The sequence below is a fragment of the Diceros bicornis genome, chromosome 17 (assembly GCF_020826845.1).
Source record: "Diceros bicornis minor isolate mBicDic1 chromosome 17, mDicBic1.mat.cur, whole genome shotgun sequence".
Classification (NCBI taxonomy): domain Eukaryota; kingdom Metazoa; phylum Chordata; class Mammalia; order Perissodactyla; family Rhinocerotidae; genus Diceros; species Diceros bicornis.
Window position 1 is genome coordinate 34,065,085 of NC_080756.1, and position 17,363 is coordinate 34,082,447.

The window sequence follows — 17,363 nt, forward strand, 5'->3', positions numbered from 1 at the left end:
CGATGTCAAAGAGCGTACTGCCTATGTTTTCTTCTAGAAGTTTCATAATTTCAGGTCTTACATTCAAGTCTTTAACCCATTTTAATTATTGTGTATGGTGTAAGGTAAGGGTTACTTTCATTATTTTGCATGTGGCTATCCAGTTTTCCCAACACCATTTGTTGAAGAGACTTTCTTTTCTCCATTGTATGTTCTGGGCTCCTGTGTCAAAGATTAGCTGTCCATAGATGTGTGGGTTTATTTCTGGGCTTTCGATTTTATTCCATTGATCTGTGTATCTGTTTTTGTGCCAGTACCATGCTGTTTTGGTTACTATAGCTTTGTAGTCTATTTTGAAATCAGGGAGTGTGATACCTCCAGCTTTGTTCTTTTTTCTCAGGATTCCTTTACTTATTTGGGGTCTTCTGTTGTTCCAAATTAATTTTAGAATTCTTTGTTCTATTTCTGTGAAAAATGTTGTTGAAACTTTGATAGGGATTGCATTGAATCTACAGATGGCTTTAGGAAGTATGGACATCTTAACTATGTTAATTCTTCCAATCCAAGAGCACAGAATATCTTTCCATTTCTTTATGTCTTCTTCAATTTCTTTCAGCAATGTTTTATAGTTTTCCGTGTATAGCTCTTTCACCTCTTTGGTTAAGTTTATTCCTAGGTATTTTTTTCTTTTTGTTGCAATTGTAAATGGGATGGTATTCTTAATTTCTCTTTCTGCTACTTTGTTGTTAGTATAGAAATGCAACTGACTTTTGCAGGTTGATTTTGTATCCTGCAACTTTACCGTATTCGTTTATTATTTCTAAAAGTTTTTTGGATGATTCTTTAGGGTTTTCTGTATATAAAATCATATCATCTGCAAATAGTGAGAGTTTCAATTCTTCCTTTCCAATTTGGATCCCTTTTATTTCTTTTTCTTGCCTGATTGCTCTGGCTAGGAATTCCAGTACTATGTTAAATAGGAGTGGTGACAGTGGGCATCCTTGTCTGGTTCCTGTTCTTAGAGGGATGGGTTTCAGTTTTTCACCATTGAGGATGATATTAGCTGTGGGTTTGTCATATATGGCCTTTATTATGTTGAGGTACTTTCCTTCTATACCCATTTTATTCAGAGTTTTTACCATAAATGGATGTTGTATCTTGTCAAATGCTTTCTCTGCATCTATTGAGATGATCATGTGATTTTTCTTCTTCATTTTATTAATGTGGTGTATTACGTTGATTGATTTGTGAATGTTGAACCATCCCTGCATACTTGGAATAAATCCCACTTGATAGTGGTGTATAATCTTTTTAACGTATTGTATGCGATTTGCTAGTATTTTGTTGAGGATTTTTGCATTGATGTTCATCAGTGATATTGGCCTGTAATTTTCTTTTCTTGTGTTGTCCTTGTCTGGTTTTGGTATCAGGGTAATGTCGGCTTCGTAGAATGAGTTAGGGAGCTTCCCCCCCGCCTCCACAATTTTTTGGAAGAGTTTGAGAAGGATAGGCATTAAGTCCTCTTTGAATTTTGTAGAATTCAACAGGGAAGCCGTCTGGTCCTGGACTTTTATTTTTGGGGAGGTTTTTGATTACAGTTTCGATCTCCTTACTGGTGATTGGTCTATTCAAATTCTCTACTTCTTCTTGATCCAATTTTGGAAGGTTGTATGATTCTAAGAATTTATCCATTTCTTCCAGATTGTCGAATTAGTTGGCATATAGCTTTTCATAGTATTCTCTTATAATCTTTTGTATTTCTGAAGTGTCTGTTGTAACTTCTCTTTCATTTCTGATTTTACTTATTTGTGCCTTCTCTCTTTTTTTCTTGGTGAGTCTAGCTAAAGGTTTGTCAATTTTGTTTATCTTTTCAAAGAACCAGCTCTTGGTTTTATTAATTTTTTCTATTTTTTTTTTGTCTCTATTTCATGTAATTCTGCTCTGATTTTTATTATTTCCTTTCTTCTACTGCTTTGGGGCTTTGTTTGTTCTTCTTTTTCCAGTTCCTTTAGGTGCATTTTTAGATTTTTTATTTCAGATTTTCCTTGTTTGTTGAGAAGGGCTGTATTGCTATAAACTTCCCTCTCAGAATCGCTTTTGCTGTATCCCATAAATTCTGGCATGTCGTATTTTCATTTTCATTTGTCTCCAGGTATTTTTTGATTTCTTCTTTAATTTCTTCATTGACCCAGTCGTTGTTCAGTAGCATTTTGTTTAATCTCCACGTATTTGTGGCTTTTCTGATTTTCTTCCTATAGTTGATTTCTAGTTTCATACCATTGTCGTCAGAAAAGATGCTTGGTATTATTTCAATCTTCTTAAATTTATGGAGACTTGTTTTGTGGCCTAATATGTGATCAATCCTGGAGAATGTCCCACGTGCATTTGAAAAGAACGTTTATTCTTTGGTTTTTGGATGGAACGCTCTGTATATATCTACTAGGTCCATCTGTTCTAGTGTGTCATTTAAGGCCAATGTTTCCTTATTGATTTTCTGTGTGGATGATCTATCCGTTGGTGTAAGTGGAGTGTTTAAGTCCCCTACTATTATTGTGTTACTTTCTATTTCTCTTTTTATGTCTGTTAATAATTGCTTGATATATTTAGGTACACCTACATTGGGTGCGCAGATATTTACAAGTGTTATATCCTTTGTTGGATTCTTCCCTTGATCATTATGTAATGCCCTTTGTCTCTTTTTACAGTTTTTGTTTTAAAGTCTATTTTGTGTGACATGAGTACTGCTACCCCAGCTTTCTTTTCATTGCCATTTGCGTGGAGTATCTTTTTCTATCCCTTCACTTTCAGTTTGTGAGTCTCTTTAGGTCTGAAGTGTGTCTCTTGTATGCAGCATATATATGGGTCTTGGTGTTTTATCCAATCAGCCACCCTATGCCTTTTAATTGGAGCATTTAGTCCATTGACGTTTAAAGTAGCTATTGATAAGTATGTACTTACTGCCATTTTTTAACTTTTTTCTTTTTCCGTTAGTGTTTTAGTAGTCCTTCTCTGTTCCTTTCTCCTTCTAAACAGAATTGATGGTCTCTTTAGTTTGACCTCTGCCTGAAAGCTCTATTCTTTAACTCCCCTCCTCCCTCCTTTTATGTTTTTCATACATATCTAACCTCTTTTTTGAGCATTTGTATCCATTACTCTCTTATCATGGAAATAGATCATTTTTCCTATTTGTGGTCTTCTCTTTTCCCCTTAAATCAGTCCCTTTAACATTTCTTGTAGCACTGGTTTCTTGGTGACAAACTCCTTTAATTTTTGCTTATCTGGGAAAATTTTGATCTCTCCTTCCATTTTGAATGATAACCTTGCTGGATAGAGTATTCTTGGCTGTAAGTTTTTTTCTTTTAGCACTTTAAATATACCATGCCACTCTCTTCTGTCCTGTAAGGTTTCTGCTGAGAAGTCAGCTGATAGCCTTATGGGGCTTCCTTTGTATGTAACTTGTCTTTCTCTTGCGGTTTTTCAGATTATCTCTTTATCATTAATTCTAGACATTTTGATTATCATGTGTCTTGGTGTGGTCCTCTTTGAGTTTATCTTCTTGGGTGCTCTCTGTGCTTTCTGTACCTGGATGTCTGTTTTCTTCCTTAGGTTAGGCAAGTTTTCATTTATTATTTCTTGAAGTAGATTCTCTGCCCCTTTGTCTCGCTCTTCTCCTTCCGGGACACCTATAACATGGAGGTTAGTGCACTTGATGTTGTCCCAGAGGTCCCTTGGACTGTCCTCTCTTTTTAATTCTTTACTCTTTTCCCTGTTCAGCTTGGGTTATTTCTTCTAGTCTTTCATCCAGCTCGCAGATCTGTTCTTCTGTATCCTCTACTCTGTTTTTGAGTCCCTCTAGTGAATTTTTCATTTCCTTTATTGTATTCTTCATTTCTGATTGGTTCTTTTTTATATCTTCCATTTCTTTGTTGACATTCTCATTGAGTTCATCTATTCTCCCCAGATCAGTGAGCATCCTTAACACTCTTAGTTTGAACTCTCTGTCGGGTAGGTTGCTCATTTCTGTTTCACTTAGTTCCTTTTCTGGGGTTTTGTCCTGTTCCCTTACTTGGAATATTCCTTTGCCTCTTCATTTTGCCTCTTTCCCTGTGCTTGTGTCTAGGTATTAGGTAGGTCAGCTACGTCTCCTGCTCTTGGATAGATGACCTTATGTAAGTGATGCCTTAGGAGGCTTCCAGTGTGCTTTCCTCAGTTCTCAATGTTCCAGGGGTGACCCCTATGTGGGCTACGTGTGTCCTTCTGTTGTGGCCTGGTTGCTCTCCCTGTAAACACCCAGTTAGGCCGAGTTATGCTCCTGGCCAGCTGTTGTAATGCTCAGCTGCTTGTAGTTGTTGTGGGCCCTTCAGTCTCTTTATCAGGTGTGGGGAGCCCCAGCACAGTTGGCTCCAAGTTCCTATACCACATTTGTGTTGCAGTATTTATTTTAAGTGAGTAGGCCCCCAGCATGGCAAGTTGTTAGGCTCAGGGGCTTACAATTGCTATAAGCCTCCAGCCTTTAGGTCTCTTGTCAGCTGTCTGAGTATTGCAGCTGGGTGGGGCTGGCCTCAGGCACGGGAGCACCCAATTGTTTCAGGCTTTGGAAGGTGGGGAAGCCCCCTATGTGGATCTTTGAGAAGCACAAGTCTTCTGCAGCTGACAAGCCCTGCCGCCCACAGGTCCTCACACACAGTCAACACAGTCCTGCCCAGTGTGCATGCCCCGACCTCCAGAAGCAGACCCAGTCTCCCCATGGTGGGAGCCCCATACACTCCACCACCGCCCCACACTCTCCACCCGCTCCTTGTGCATGCCCTGCCCCACTGAAGTCGGCTCAGTTGCCAGGCTGCAGAGAATCCAGTCACCAATCTATGCAGGCCCACAAGTTGCCTGAAGGCTTGTTGTTTGGTGGGGCCCGTCTCTAGTGTGGGCTGCCTGCCCTGGCTGAGCTGGATTCAATCGGTGCTCTAGTGGGTGGGTCAGACCTGGGCTAGCAGGCCCCAGGGAGAACTCCAATGGCGTCTGTGTCAGCACGCCCACACCAGGCCACAACAATGGCCGCCGCCAATATCCCAGACCCTGGAGAGGTCTCACCTCTCACCGAGATGCACTCCGGGCCTATCAGGTGAGTCTTTTTTCACCAAAGCACTGTGCACCTTTCTTTCTGGTGATTTTCGGTTGCTTCCTGAACCAGTGAGTTTGTGCGTGGGCCCTTTAAGAGCCAGTTTTACTTTCTTTGTGAACCAGCTTTTCTGGGGGTACTCCCAAATGTTTTAGTAGCAGGCAAAGCCAGATATTATGCCACTCGTCTCGATTGTGCTGGGTCCACAAAATGCCCACAGTGGGGGTGCTCCCGGCTTAGGGCCCCGCGCCTCCAGGGAGGGCTGCGTACCTGTGGGCGGCTCCTGGACGGCCGTGAAGCTGGCGGCTTGTAAAGGCGGCGTTTTTTCTCTCCCGAAGGGAGTTTCTGCCTCTTCCACCTCAATTAGGATTGTCCTTTGTTGCGGGAGTCCTCTTATCCAGTTTTCAGTTCTCTCTCAGGCCAATTTTTCCACGAGTAGTTGTAAATTGGCTGTGTCCGTGGGAGGAGGTGAGTTCAGAGTCTGCCTATGCCGCCATCTTGGCTTCAGCCTCTGTCCTTTTTTCTTTTTATTGTATCTCTATGAGAAGGTGGATGTTAGCTTATCCTGTTTTGGTAATCATTTCACAACATATGGAAATCAAACCATCATGCTGGACGTCTTAAACTTATACAGTGATGTATGTCAATTACTTCTCAATAAAACTTGGAAAAAAAGCCCTATGTGTCAAGTTTGGAATAATTCGTTGAATAACGCCCAGCAACCCCCACCAACTACACCATTGTTCATGACTGTTTCAACAACTCCTATAACAGATAGAATTCTATAAAGTTTTCTAATAACAAACAGCATTCAAGTTATTTTGAATAAATATTAATTCACCTAAATCCAGGTTTAGTTGCTTTGTTTTAAGAAAATATTTTTTCTCTGAGTTCTTCTCTATCTTGTAATTGGCCTTTGATTAAAATAAAATTACTTTCCGAGAGTTTTCTATTTCCAAGATTTCTATTTCCCCTGGAAATTTTTATTACCAGTGACCCCATGGGGCCTAGCAGCTGTCATTGTTCTTAGTATTCCAGTGGTCCTCATTTTTTAAAAAGGAACCAGGAGTTAGACAACAAGATGATCTTGAAGCAGTGCCCTGGGCTTTGTGATCTCAAGAAAATCACCCATGTGGATGGGTTCTTAACTAGACGGGGGGAATCCTTTCACAATGTAAACATATATCAAATTGTCACTAGGTACACTTTAAATATCTTACAATTGTATTTGTCACTTATACCTAGGTAAGGCTAAAATAAAAGACAATAAAAAGGAAAATTATCCAGGAAAAAGAAAAATGAAGCTTTCTTTTGCCAGAAAACCAATTTAATGAGATTTCCAGTTTGAGGAAATAAAAGAAGATTTGCACTTTTTGCCTGGAACTATCCCATGGCATAGGCCCAAGGGATACTGCTCAGTGTTGTTAGTAAAGGGAAGGGGATTGCGAACATAAACCTGACCCCCTATCCCTGCCCCAGCCTCTTCAGCTCACCCCATTTTCTGTCCATCCCACAGCCCGAGACTGCCAGGCCTCAGCTCCCTTCCTTCAGCCCATATCTGAAAACTTCCAGAATTACCTTGGTCCTAAACCATTCCCCAAAGTTGAAATTTGACTGTGTTCGTACAAAAATTTTAGCATGCAACCACAAACACAGTTTAATAATAGCTTAGTTAATGCTTTTCATTACTGTGACAAGCATGGCCATTAATTAGCATTAAGCAACTAATTTTTCTGGTTCTTATACCTGCAGTTGTCTTCTGCTCTCATCCCAACTACCACAGACATTTTATCATGTAATTATGTCACCCTTCTTACTCTTCTCTCTGCCTTTATATTTAGCTTCTACATTTGTTGTTATGTGCTGTCAAGTTGGCTTTGACCCTATGAATGAGTGATGCCCACAATGTCCTGTCCTCAACAGCCCTACTCAGCTTCTGTAGACTCATGCCTATGGCTTCCTTTATGGCCATTCCATCTCGTATTTGGTCTTCTTCTTTTCCTGCTGCCTTTGACTTTTCCCAGCATGACTGTTGTTTCTAAAGAATCCTGCCTTCTTATGATGTGCCCAAAGTAGGACAGCCTCAGTTTTATCAGTTTTGCCTCCAGCGATAGTTCAGGCTTAATTTGCTCTAGGAGCCACAGGGGCGCCTACATCTCGTTGGTGTTTGGTGATTGTGACACCACAGACCCGAGCACAGGAGCTTTGGACAGCAGCAGAAAGCAATGGTAAACCACTGCTGTATTTTCCTTTTTTTTCCTCTTTCTTTTAAACTTATTTTTTACCTTGAAAACCCTATGGTGAGACAGCCCAAAATGAAATATGAGATAGTGCTGGAAGATGACACCCGCAGGTCCAAAGGCACTCAAACGGTGTGCTCTGAGGAAGAGCAAAGAACAAGTACAAATAGCACTGTAGCTAATGATGTAACTAGACTAAAGCCAATGGACGTCCCGCGGCCGGAGTGCATAGAGTTGAAAGGAAAGTCTGATGCTGTACCACACACACAGTTGGAACATGGAATGTGAGAAGCATGAACCAAGGTAAACTGGAAATGGTAAAGCAAGAAAAGGAACATTTAAATATTACAGTGCTTGGTGTTCGTGGACTAAAATGGACTGCAATGGGACACTTTCAGTCAGACAGCTACAAAGTGTTCTACTCCAGAAATTACAAACTCAGAAGAAACCAAGTGTCTCTAATACTGAGGCAAGATGTAGCACAGGCAGTTAGGGGCTCTAATGCAGGGTCTGACTGAATAATCTCAATCAGACTTCTGGGAAAACCTATTAACATAACCATCATCCAAGTCTATGCTCCAACTGCAAATGCTGAAGAAAATGAAGTTGAAAGTTTTTACACAAGGATCCAGGAAGAAATTGATCATACACCCAAACAAGATATGCTGGTAATCACGGTGACTGGAATACAAAAGTAGGAAATAGAGTGGAATCAACTGTTGTTGGAAAATTTGGACTAGGGATCAGAAACGAAGCAGGAGATAGGTTCATGGATTTCTGTGAAACCAACATTCTGTCCATTGCAAATACATGCTTTAAGCAACCGAACAGACGACTGTATATTTGGACATCAGGAGATGGGCAATACAGAAATCAAATAGACTATGTAATCAGAGGGAGGAGATAGAGAAGCTGTATTCTCTCTGTCCAAACAAGACCAGGAGCAGATTGTGGTCCTAACCACGAGCTGATGATTCCAAATATCAGAGTAAACCTGAAGAAGAGCACTAAAAGAATCATAGTGCCAACAACATTCCCAACAAATTTAGAGCCCACATAAAAAATAGATTTGCATTGTTAAGTTTAATTGACCCAGAATCAGAAGAACAATGGCCTGAAACCAGAAATATTAAGGAAGAATGTGAAACATTCCCAATGAATTTAAAGCCCACATAAAAAACAGATTTGCATTGTTAAGTTTAATTGACCGAGAACCAGAAGAACAATGGCCTGAAACCAGAAATATTAAGGAAGAATGTGAAAAGACAATGCCTGAAGTAAAAAGAAAAGAAAAATTGAGATGGATGACAGAAGAAACACTAAAAATTGTTACGGACAGGCAAGAAGCAAAAGTAAATGGTAACAAAAGTAGGGTTAGAATCCTGAACGCTGTTTTTCAGCCACGGTCACTTAGTGATAAGAGAACTACCATAACGGCCAATGCAAAGAGATAGAAGGAAATGACAAAAAAGGAGGAACAAGAGGTCTCTTCCAGAAGATTCAAGAAATCAAAGGGAAATTTAAACCTAGATTAGGAATGCTGAACAACCCACAGAGAGGCACACTATCTGGCCAGGAGAAAATGAAGGGAATAAAGGGGAGGTGGAAACAGTACACTGAAAATTGACACAGAAGAGACAAAAGGATCACAGATTCCTTTGAAAAAGATCCCTGTGAGGCAGAACCTGTAATTTTATTTTATTTATTTATTTTTATTTATTTACTTTTTGGTGAGGAGGATTGTCACTGACCTAACATCTATGCCAATCTTCCTCTATTTTTTTTTTTGTATATGGGATGCCACCACAGCATGGCTTGATGAGTGGTGTGTAGGTCTGCACCCGGGACACAAACCTGCGAACCCTGGGCTGTCAAAGCGGGGCACTCGAACTTAACCTCTACGCCCCAGGGCCAACCCAAGAACCTATAATTTTAGAAAGTGAAATGAAAGCTGCTCTGAAAGTACTGGAAAGAAATAGGTCATCAGAGGTAGATGGAATATTGGTAGAATTATTTCAAGCCACAGAGAAGGAATCTGTCAAAATCCTAACAAGAATTTGCTACAAATATGGCAAACCAAACAATGACCTACAGACTGGAAACGCTCAATATACATCGCAATCCCCAAGAAGGAGGTGCCAAGGAGTGCAGTGACTATAGGACCATTGCTCTAATTTCCCAGGCAAGTACAGTGATGCTCAGGGTGCTGCAGCAAAGGCTTTCACCTTATATGGAGCGGCTACATAGTTCGTGATGTTTACCTTTAGAAATTCATGTGTGTAAATGATCAGAGATTGCCAGTGAAATTCCAGTTTTCCAGAATCATGGCTTAAGTGAAATGTTTATTTTTAAAAATGCTCATAACTCACCAGGAAAGATAGGTCTTTGAGATTGGTGATTTCCATATTTTTCAAGCCAAGGTAACTCCTCTTAGCAGAGCCAGTGTAGAAGAAAAGGGCTTTTGCACCTGTACAAAGACTTGAAATACTAGAGTTAGGAACTAGAAAAATGGATCCATAAATATTTACTGTTTTATTTAACATACTTAAATCAGTCTAGTAAATAGCGTTAAGAAGAGAAGGACAGCCATGAATCATCATCGAGCAATTATTGTGAGCAAAGACACTTTCACAGACATTTAATACCTTAACATAATATTGTAGGGTTGATACTTTTGTCACTACTGTACTAATAAAGGAACAAAAGGTCAGAAAGGCTAAGTAACTCTGCAGAAGTCTCTCGGCTAGTAAATCACAGAGACACAGCTGTTCCACGTGATTCTGGCCAGGTGGCTATGGTCTTTCCAGTACACCCACAAACTTGGCAGCGTCAGAGATTAAAAGGCGCTTTCTTAAGATATGGACTGTACTCTCCAAGAGCTCACAATTGAACATGAGTAGAACGGGGTAGAATTATATACGGGGTGTGGTGGAGGAAATGGGACACACTAAGATGATGGAGTTGGAGGAGGTAGAAGGGTTCTATAAAGACAGGCATAGGAGACAGACTTGGAAGAGTAGGCACAGTGTGGAGAGGGGAGATGGGGGCACGTACCAGGCAGAGCAACTAGAGCAGGAAAACCGGGGGCATGTTTGGGGTATAGCTATACATGCATTTTGGCAGCGCATATGTTATGTGTTGGGAAGCTGTTAGAGAGCAAGCTGGAGAGGTAGGCTAGGGCCATACTGGAGATTTTGAATACCAGGCAGAGGATTGGATTTAATTCTATAGGCAATGGGCATCCATTGAGGAAGGGCTGTGTATGTGCATGGGGGAGGGGTGGGGGGTATTGGTTATTGGATTGTTTCATTTTGTTTGAATTAAGGAGGGACTACGATGAAAGTGGGCTTTAGGAACATTAATATGGTCATGGGGGTAAAGGTGGGTAGATTAGCATGGGGAGTCACCAGAGGCAGCGAGACCCATTATCTGAGATGGAGCCGTGTGGAGGACTAGAACTGGAGAGTGGGAACAGAAGTTAAAAACACCCATGTGTTTTGGGAGAGAAAAATCAATAGGAGGTGGCTACTGCTTTGCATATGGGCTTGCACACATCTCATCAGCTAAAGTTCAATTGTATTGAAATTTTTTACTCCTAGAGGCAATGCCTTTTTGAAAACTAATCATTTCTCAATGACTTAAATTTGTGGAGTGGAGTTCTTTTAAATTAGTGACTCCCCAGTCTGCCTGACCATAAGAATCACCAGGACATGTTAGAATACAGATCATCAGACTGTCACCCCTGGAGGTTGATGTAGTGGGTCTAAGATGGTACCCAGGAATCTGGATTTTATCAGAGGCCCCATGTCAGTCTTACTTATGAGCAGGCAAGTTTGGGAAATAGTGGCTTAAAGTGCTTACTCGTTGAACAGTTTTCATTTGAAATGGGGTTCATTCATATTCCAGTAATCAGTGCACCCTCTTTTCCCCACTCCCCTCACCTTCTGTGGTCTTTCAATTCCTAGATGCTTTAATTGAGTAAAAAGTTCCCAGTAGATTTGTACCTACTGAAAATCACACTTTTGAAGCTACCTGGCTGGCCACCAGAAGACACAGCTAACCTGCCCTGTGAAAAACCAAAGGTCTTCCTCCATCAAACCCTGATGTGATCAGCTGTGGCGGGTGCGCTGTGGGTGGAGGGTGAGGAGCAGGGAAGATGAAGGCTCCTGCAGCTGACAAGCCCCAGTAACAGCCCTTTGGGAAACAAGAAAGGAGGTCAGACTCAGGAAAGTCGTTTTGCCTCCGTGCCTGAGAACACATTGTTGACACTAAGGAAGCTTATCTATCCTGGGGAAAAGGAAAAAGCTAATTTTAGCAGTTGCGCTTTTATTGTCAGGATTGTATAGCCTTAAGATGGCATCTAAGCTGCTGACCAAAAATGGAAAATTCTGTGCACTTTTAGTCTTACCAGGCTTTAAATACGAATCAGAGCAGGATTAGATTGTTTCTTAAACAAACTGAATAGTTTTCACATTGTTAAGCCATTGGAGGCCAGAACAGGTACTCAATAAAAGCATCTCTGGGGGGAGATACAGAGGCCAATTCACCACCAGCACTAGGCTCAGATACATCCCTCTCCCTAAGAAGTTTAAATTTACTTTGAAGCCAGTGAAATTTACTCCGAAGCCAGCTCTGCCCCCACTGAAGTCGGTCAACATTCAGCCTTTCAGCTTCTCAAGGCTTTTCACCAGCACCACTGGACACTTCAACTTCCAGTTTTGCTTCATTCTCTGCAAAGACACCCCCTTTCTTCGTTTCCCACGGTCTCCCTACAACCTCACCTCCTTCTGAGTTCGCCTGTTCTCTCCTGTCATTGTCCATCTCAGCTTCCCAAAACCTTACCCAGAACACAAACTGGCCAATCAAGACTCACGTGCGGGAGCACCCACTTACATGCTGAGTAAGGTAGCTGGTTCCTGGGGGCAGAAAGGTGATTGGACACAGAGATAAAAAACATAATCCCTGCCCTTCTGGACTCATCATAGAGTGGGGCAACAGACACATGAGCAAGTACATACAGCATGATAATTGCAATAGTCAGGGGAGGAACATCATCCAGACAAGACACGGAGAGAGCCAACGTTCCCAGGAGGCAATGTGTCCAGTGCTTACTCCCCAGAGAGCTTTTCCTGACATACCACTAGGTTTGCCCTGATTATTGAATAAGAAAACTAGGAGGAAAAATGCATATTCCTCTTGCTATTTCATTTAGTAATACACAAATTATGAAATTATTAATGATATTAGGAGGTTGATTCAATAACTTTCAAATCAAAAATTAATAGTAATATTTAGAGGAAATTGTGTGTAGTGTGTATGTTTGTGTGTGTGTATATACACATTGTTTTCTGAAATCTTCAATTACTTTTTGCTTCTTTTGAAGCAAAAGTAGAACTTTAGAATTTGGGACCCATGGGTTCAAAACATCTTGAGTACACTGAAGGGCATTCGGTTAATTTCGGAAATGTACTTTGGTTTCTATGGTGTCTTTTTTCCATGCCAACCTATTTACTGTTTTAAAAACAAACTGAGAACAAACAAGATCAGCAAATCAAACTTTGGTAAAGAAGACGGTGAACTGATTATAGGTCCCAAAAAGAGCATCACTTAACCAATGGATGTGTGCGCTTGGTACACTAAGCTCCCTTCTGAAACTGGGAAGTGGGTGGATGAGGTAGGCGATGGTCTGTCTGGCTGTATTAGAAAAGATATCTTAGAACTATTACCTATGTAGATATATGCTCTTTGGTTGTTTTACTGAAAATAAGAATATCTTAGCTTTATTGGCTCATTTTGTTTTATCAAATAACTTTAATTGCAGTTGTGAATATTCCTGTTTGTCTTCATGATAACCTGAAGATTTAGAACAGATGTACTTACTGCCATTTTTCACAAGTAAAAATGGAGGAAACGAGAAGATGAGACAGTAGAATACGGGTGGAGCTAGGAATAGTGGATTCAGGCCATCTGCAGAACACTACAACTTCTTTTACGTTTGTGTTCTTAGAAACCCAGGAAACCAATATTTTCTAAGATCAGCTAACTCGCCAAATTTGGTAAAGCCTCCAGGTGTCGCCCTTTCCATGCCTACCAACATCCGTGATGGCGACTCAACTGGTCCCAGCCATGTGACATACAATCCTAGTGCATTGCTGGGTTCTGATGTTTTCTTAGAATGTTTTTCTTTACAGCCTTATTGAAATTAGGCATATTTCTTCTGACCTGGTTTGTGTAACCTTTATGTTTTTGCGCGTGAAAGAAAATGGTGTTAGGTCAGTTAATCCACTGTTGACCCACAAATCAGATGAGGTACAGGTAACATTGTTATGAAGATGGAGAGGTGCCTGCATTTCCCACACTCTCTCCCGTCCCTCAGCTGGCCATAGCATTGGAATATCTTCTATTTTACTAAGTATTTGGAGTTGTTTCTAGTTCTAGGAACTTCTCATCCTTTCCCTACTCAATTTAAATCAAGGGGCACTTGAGTATCTGGAAAATACTCAGCACTGGTAGCAGCAAGCAAGAAACACCAAAACATTATAGACAGTGCTTGTGTTCCCCTCCAATATCAAATGAGAGTTATTAAAAGTGAGAGTTACGTTTCTGAATAAGTTTTGGAATTAAGCACGTCTTAAATGCTCAACTGGTTGTCATGGAAGCAAAATGGTAACTGCTAAGGTTTTTCTTCAACCAAAATAGTAGGACTGTGTTTGGCCCGCTAAAATGGGAACAAAGGTACCAGACACATTGATTATAAAAATCGCACTAACATATTCAGGTAGCCTAATTTTTAAAAACTAGACTATGTCAAAAGTTTAACCAATAGATCTACCAGCTAAGAGAAACATTATTTAATTGACAAATAATTTTATTTCTCTCTTAGAGAAGTGCAGATAGACTTTGGGATTATCATAATGGTTCTGACATCTTTAAAAAAAGATTTTAGGCTGATGCCATGGTAACTCTGTTATTCAGGATACATGACTTCTTTTAAGTAGAGGTATTCAATAATTGCTCTGTTAAAGCTGCTTCAGAGTAATATAATCACTCCACTTGACAGACTATTAATAGTTATTAGAACACTTCAGAATTCACTGGAATTCTCTGGAAATAATTACCCAGTTATTAGCATAAACTCCAAACAGACCTTCAAAATACATTTCATAGGTTTGCTAAAACAGACTGTAAGTCTGCCAAAGGTAGTTGCTTTTATTTGTTGAGGCATTGAGTGAAATTTTAAAAATTAAAAGCTAAAGGTCAAAAGATTGATGCTCTGGGTTTTAACGGGAGAACACTGAATTGGGGTGTGGGCTGCCACTGAAGAACTCTGGATGAGAGAGCCTCAGCACGCCATGAACACAGCACCTAGCATGCTTCTGAGCACATGATTGGCGCTCACAGATATGATCAATGAATGTACTTATGAACCTGCTGGAGAGGAAGTGATTGGAGATAATTAGAGATTATATGTAATAAAACAGTAGATTGCATAGCTCTTGAATTGCTCTATCTAGACGAGAGGTTTGACTGGTAAGATTGGGCTTAACGGTGGAGAGTAAAGAGCTCATCCATCACGCATGATTTGAACAGGTACACGCTCAGCCTTGCTATCCCGTGACTGTTCTGAATTCCAGAACTCAAGCTAGAAAGTGGAAGTTTTGTTTCATTGTCTGTGTCTCACAGTTTCTTTTTGGTCTATTGTCTAATGTATGTTGTTATTGTCTAATGTATGTTGCTAGAATTTTTTTTTTACTCTGACTACCTTCAGGTGGTTGGACGACGCTATTATTGATGAGATTGCACCCAAGCTGATCGGGGATCGGCCCAATGCTTACACCTACACCAAGGCCCTGGGAGAGATGGTGGTGCAGCAGGAGAGCAGGAACCTAAACATTGCCATCATAAGGCCCTCCATTGTGGGAGCAACCTGGCAGGAGCCTTTCCCAGTAAGCCCTGGATTCCATGCTTTGCTTCCAAACCAGCGTCCTTCTAGCCCAATTACTTTCTGATGTCCTTTTTTTTTTTTTTTCTTTTCTTTTTTTCCCTTTTTCTTCTCAGGAGGTATACCTGAGCAAATCAAACGTGAACTCATTGTATTAGGGCAAAATTCCATGTTTGGTTCAGGATTTATCCAGCGTGAGGCTTCTCTGGGAGTTACCGTGACCATCCTACAGTTGGGTCGAGGCCTTAAATTAGCTTCTCATTAACTTGAGTCTCAAAATGCCCGTGGGAGATAGTTCTAGTTCTTGCCTTTCCCAGTGTAATTTAAATATACCAGAATGTTCTTGATGGCCAGATTGGTAGTATTACAACTGCCAGAGTAAATAGGAATCACAAAGCTCACAGAAGAGTCTCAGTTTAGGAGTAATACTTTTTACCTCTATATGCTGCTGTATCCTTTTGAAAGTACTTTGAATTACACCATCTTCTTTGAAGCAATTCTGTAAAACTTTAGGGCCAGATAAATTCAAGCTCCACTGCTTACTGATGATGCAGGCTTTTGAGTTGTCTCATCTGTAACACAGGGCTAATACTACCCACTTTGGAGAGTTGATCAGATGACATAATGTATGAGGAGTGCTTAGTGCTGTGGCCTGGTCCCTAGTAAAAGGCTCAGCAAATATTACTCCCTTCATTTTCTCCTCTAGTCTCTCTCATCTCCCATGTTACACATTTTGACTTTTCTGGATAAAGAAACAGACATAATAAGGTCAACCAACTTGCTTAGGGCTTGAGAGACAAACTCAAAAAGACTTTTCTCTCTAAATGCTCCTTAACATAATCTTTCCTCTAACATCAGTAAGCAGGCTAATAAATATATATATAAGATTATATATAAATAAATACATATATTAATATGTATATAATATGGATGCTATGACTCTTAAAACTGTCAAGAAATGGATAATTCTTACAAATTGTGTTTGAACTGTTCCTCTAGGAGTTAAAATCAGGCCCTAGGTGGAGAAAAATGATGGTCTATGAGTTGGTTAGCAGATTATGATATTAAGACAAGGTCCAATTTAGCCCCAAAGATATCATAAAACAACTTGAAACCATCATGACTCCTGCTATGAAAAAAATGCTGGCAGAATTTTAATTCTTACACAAATAAAGTGCACAAAGCAGCCAGTGGCTTGCCATTGGTCTTGGTCTGTGATCTTAGAAATACTGGATTATCAGTTCTATGGGCTAGAGTCTCAGTGCTCTTGTTGGAAATTTAAGATTAGATGCAGATGTTCCAAAGGTGTTAAAATTTTCTGACATGTGTAACCAATAGAGATCTTTTTTGTTTTTAGGGTTGGGTTGATAACCTAAATGGACCTACTGGGCTCATTATTGCGGTATGTATAATTATTAGAAATAACTCCGTGAAATGTAGTGGAGGGATAGTAACAAGGTGCTTAGTATTGGCTTAGCTTCATTGATCCAAACCATAAATATTACTTTACTAACTACAATTGAAGCAACTTATCTCGATTTTGCTGATTGGAAAATAGAGGCAGAATGAAATTACTTTTATTGTTTGTGGCATATTTATTATCAGGAAAACAGAGGTACTGTGATAGCATCAATTACTATTTAGGGTTTTTTTTTTTTTTAAAGTCTGACCTCGAGGACCATGTCTGTTTTTCCCCTTAGTTACCACAAGATGGGGGTGTTTCCTGTTTTTCGCTGGTTATTAATAGCTCGAATTAGTGCAGCAAATTGAGGGTGCGATAAAAATCATATTCGCAAAGACTATTAAATCCTTGATTATAAAACACATACAAGAGTTTACGTGTGTGTGGATAGAAATTATATATGTACATAAATTACATCAATAACTAGTTCTTAATAGATACGAGAAAGAGAACTCCTGATTGGAGCGAATGTTTCAAATATAGACATTGATGACTGTAGGAAGCACTTGTCAGCACTAATCCTCTGACAGACCAGGGGAAGCATCAACAACGGTTCCTCTAGCTCAGCAGCTCTTTGCACGAGTCTCCCTGCGGTGAAGACGGGTCCAGCCTGAGCTGTGGTGC

General features: G+C 40.3%; 2 protein-coding genes across 2 annotated transcripts in view; one reads left to right on the top strand and one right to left on the bottom strand.

Annotated features, from left to right (window-relative positions):
- Positions 1-17,363, bottom strand: part of LOC131416219 (fatty acyl-CoA reductase 2-like) — a 358,729-nt gene that overhangs the window by 310,562 nt on the left and 30,804 nt on the right. The window lies entirely within an intron of this gene.
- Positions 1-17,363, top strand: part of LOC131416220 (fatty acyl-CoA reductase 2) — a 77,390-nt gene that overhangs the window by 46,684 nt on the left and 13,343 nt on the right. The window contains exons 5-6 of the mRNA XM_058558583.1: positions 15,104-15,281; positions 16,635-16,679. Of these exons, the coding sequence (XP_058414566.1) occupies positions 15,104-15,281; positions 16,635-16,679 (223 nt within the window). The remainder of the gene's footprint in view (positions 1-15,103; positions 15,282-16,634; positions 16,680-17,363) is intronic.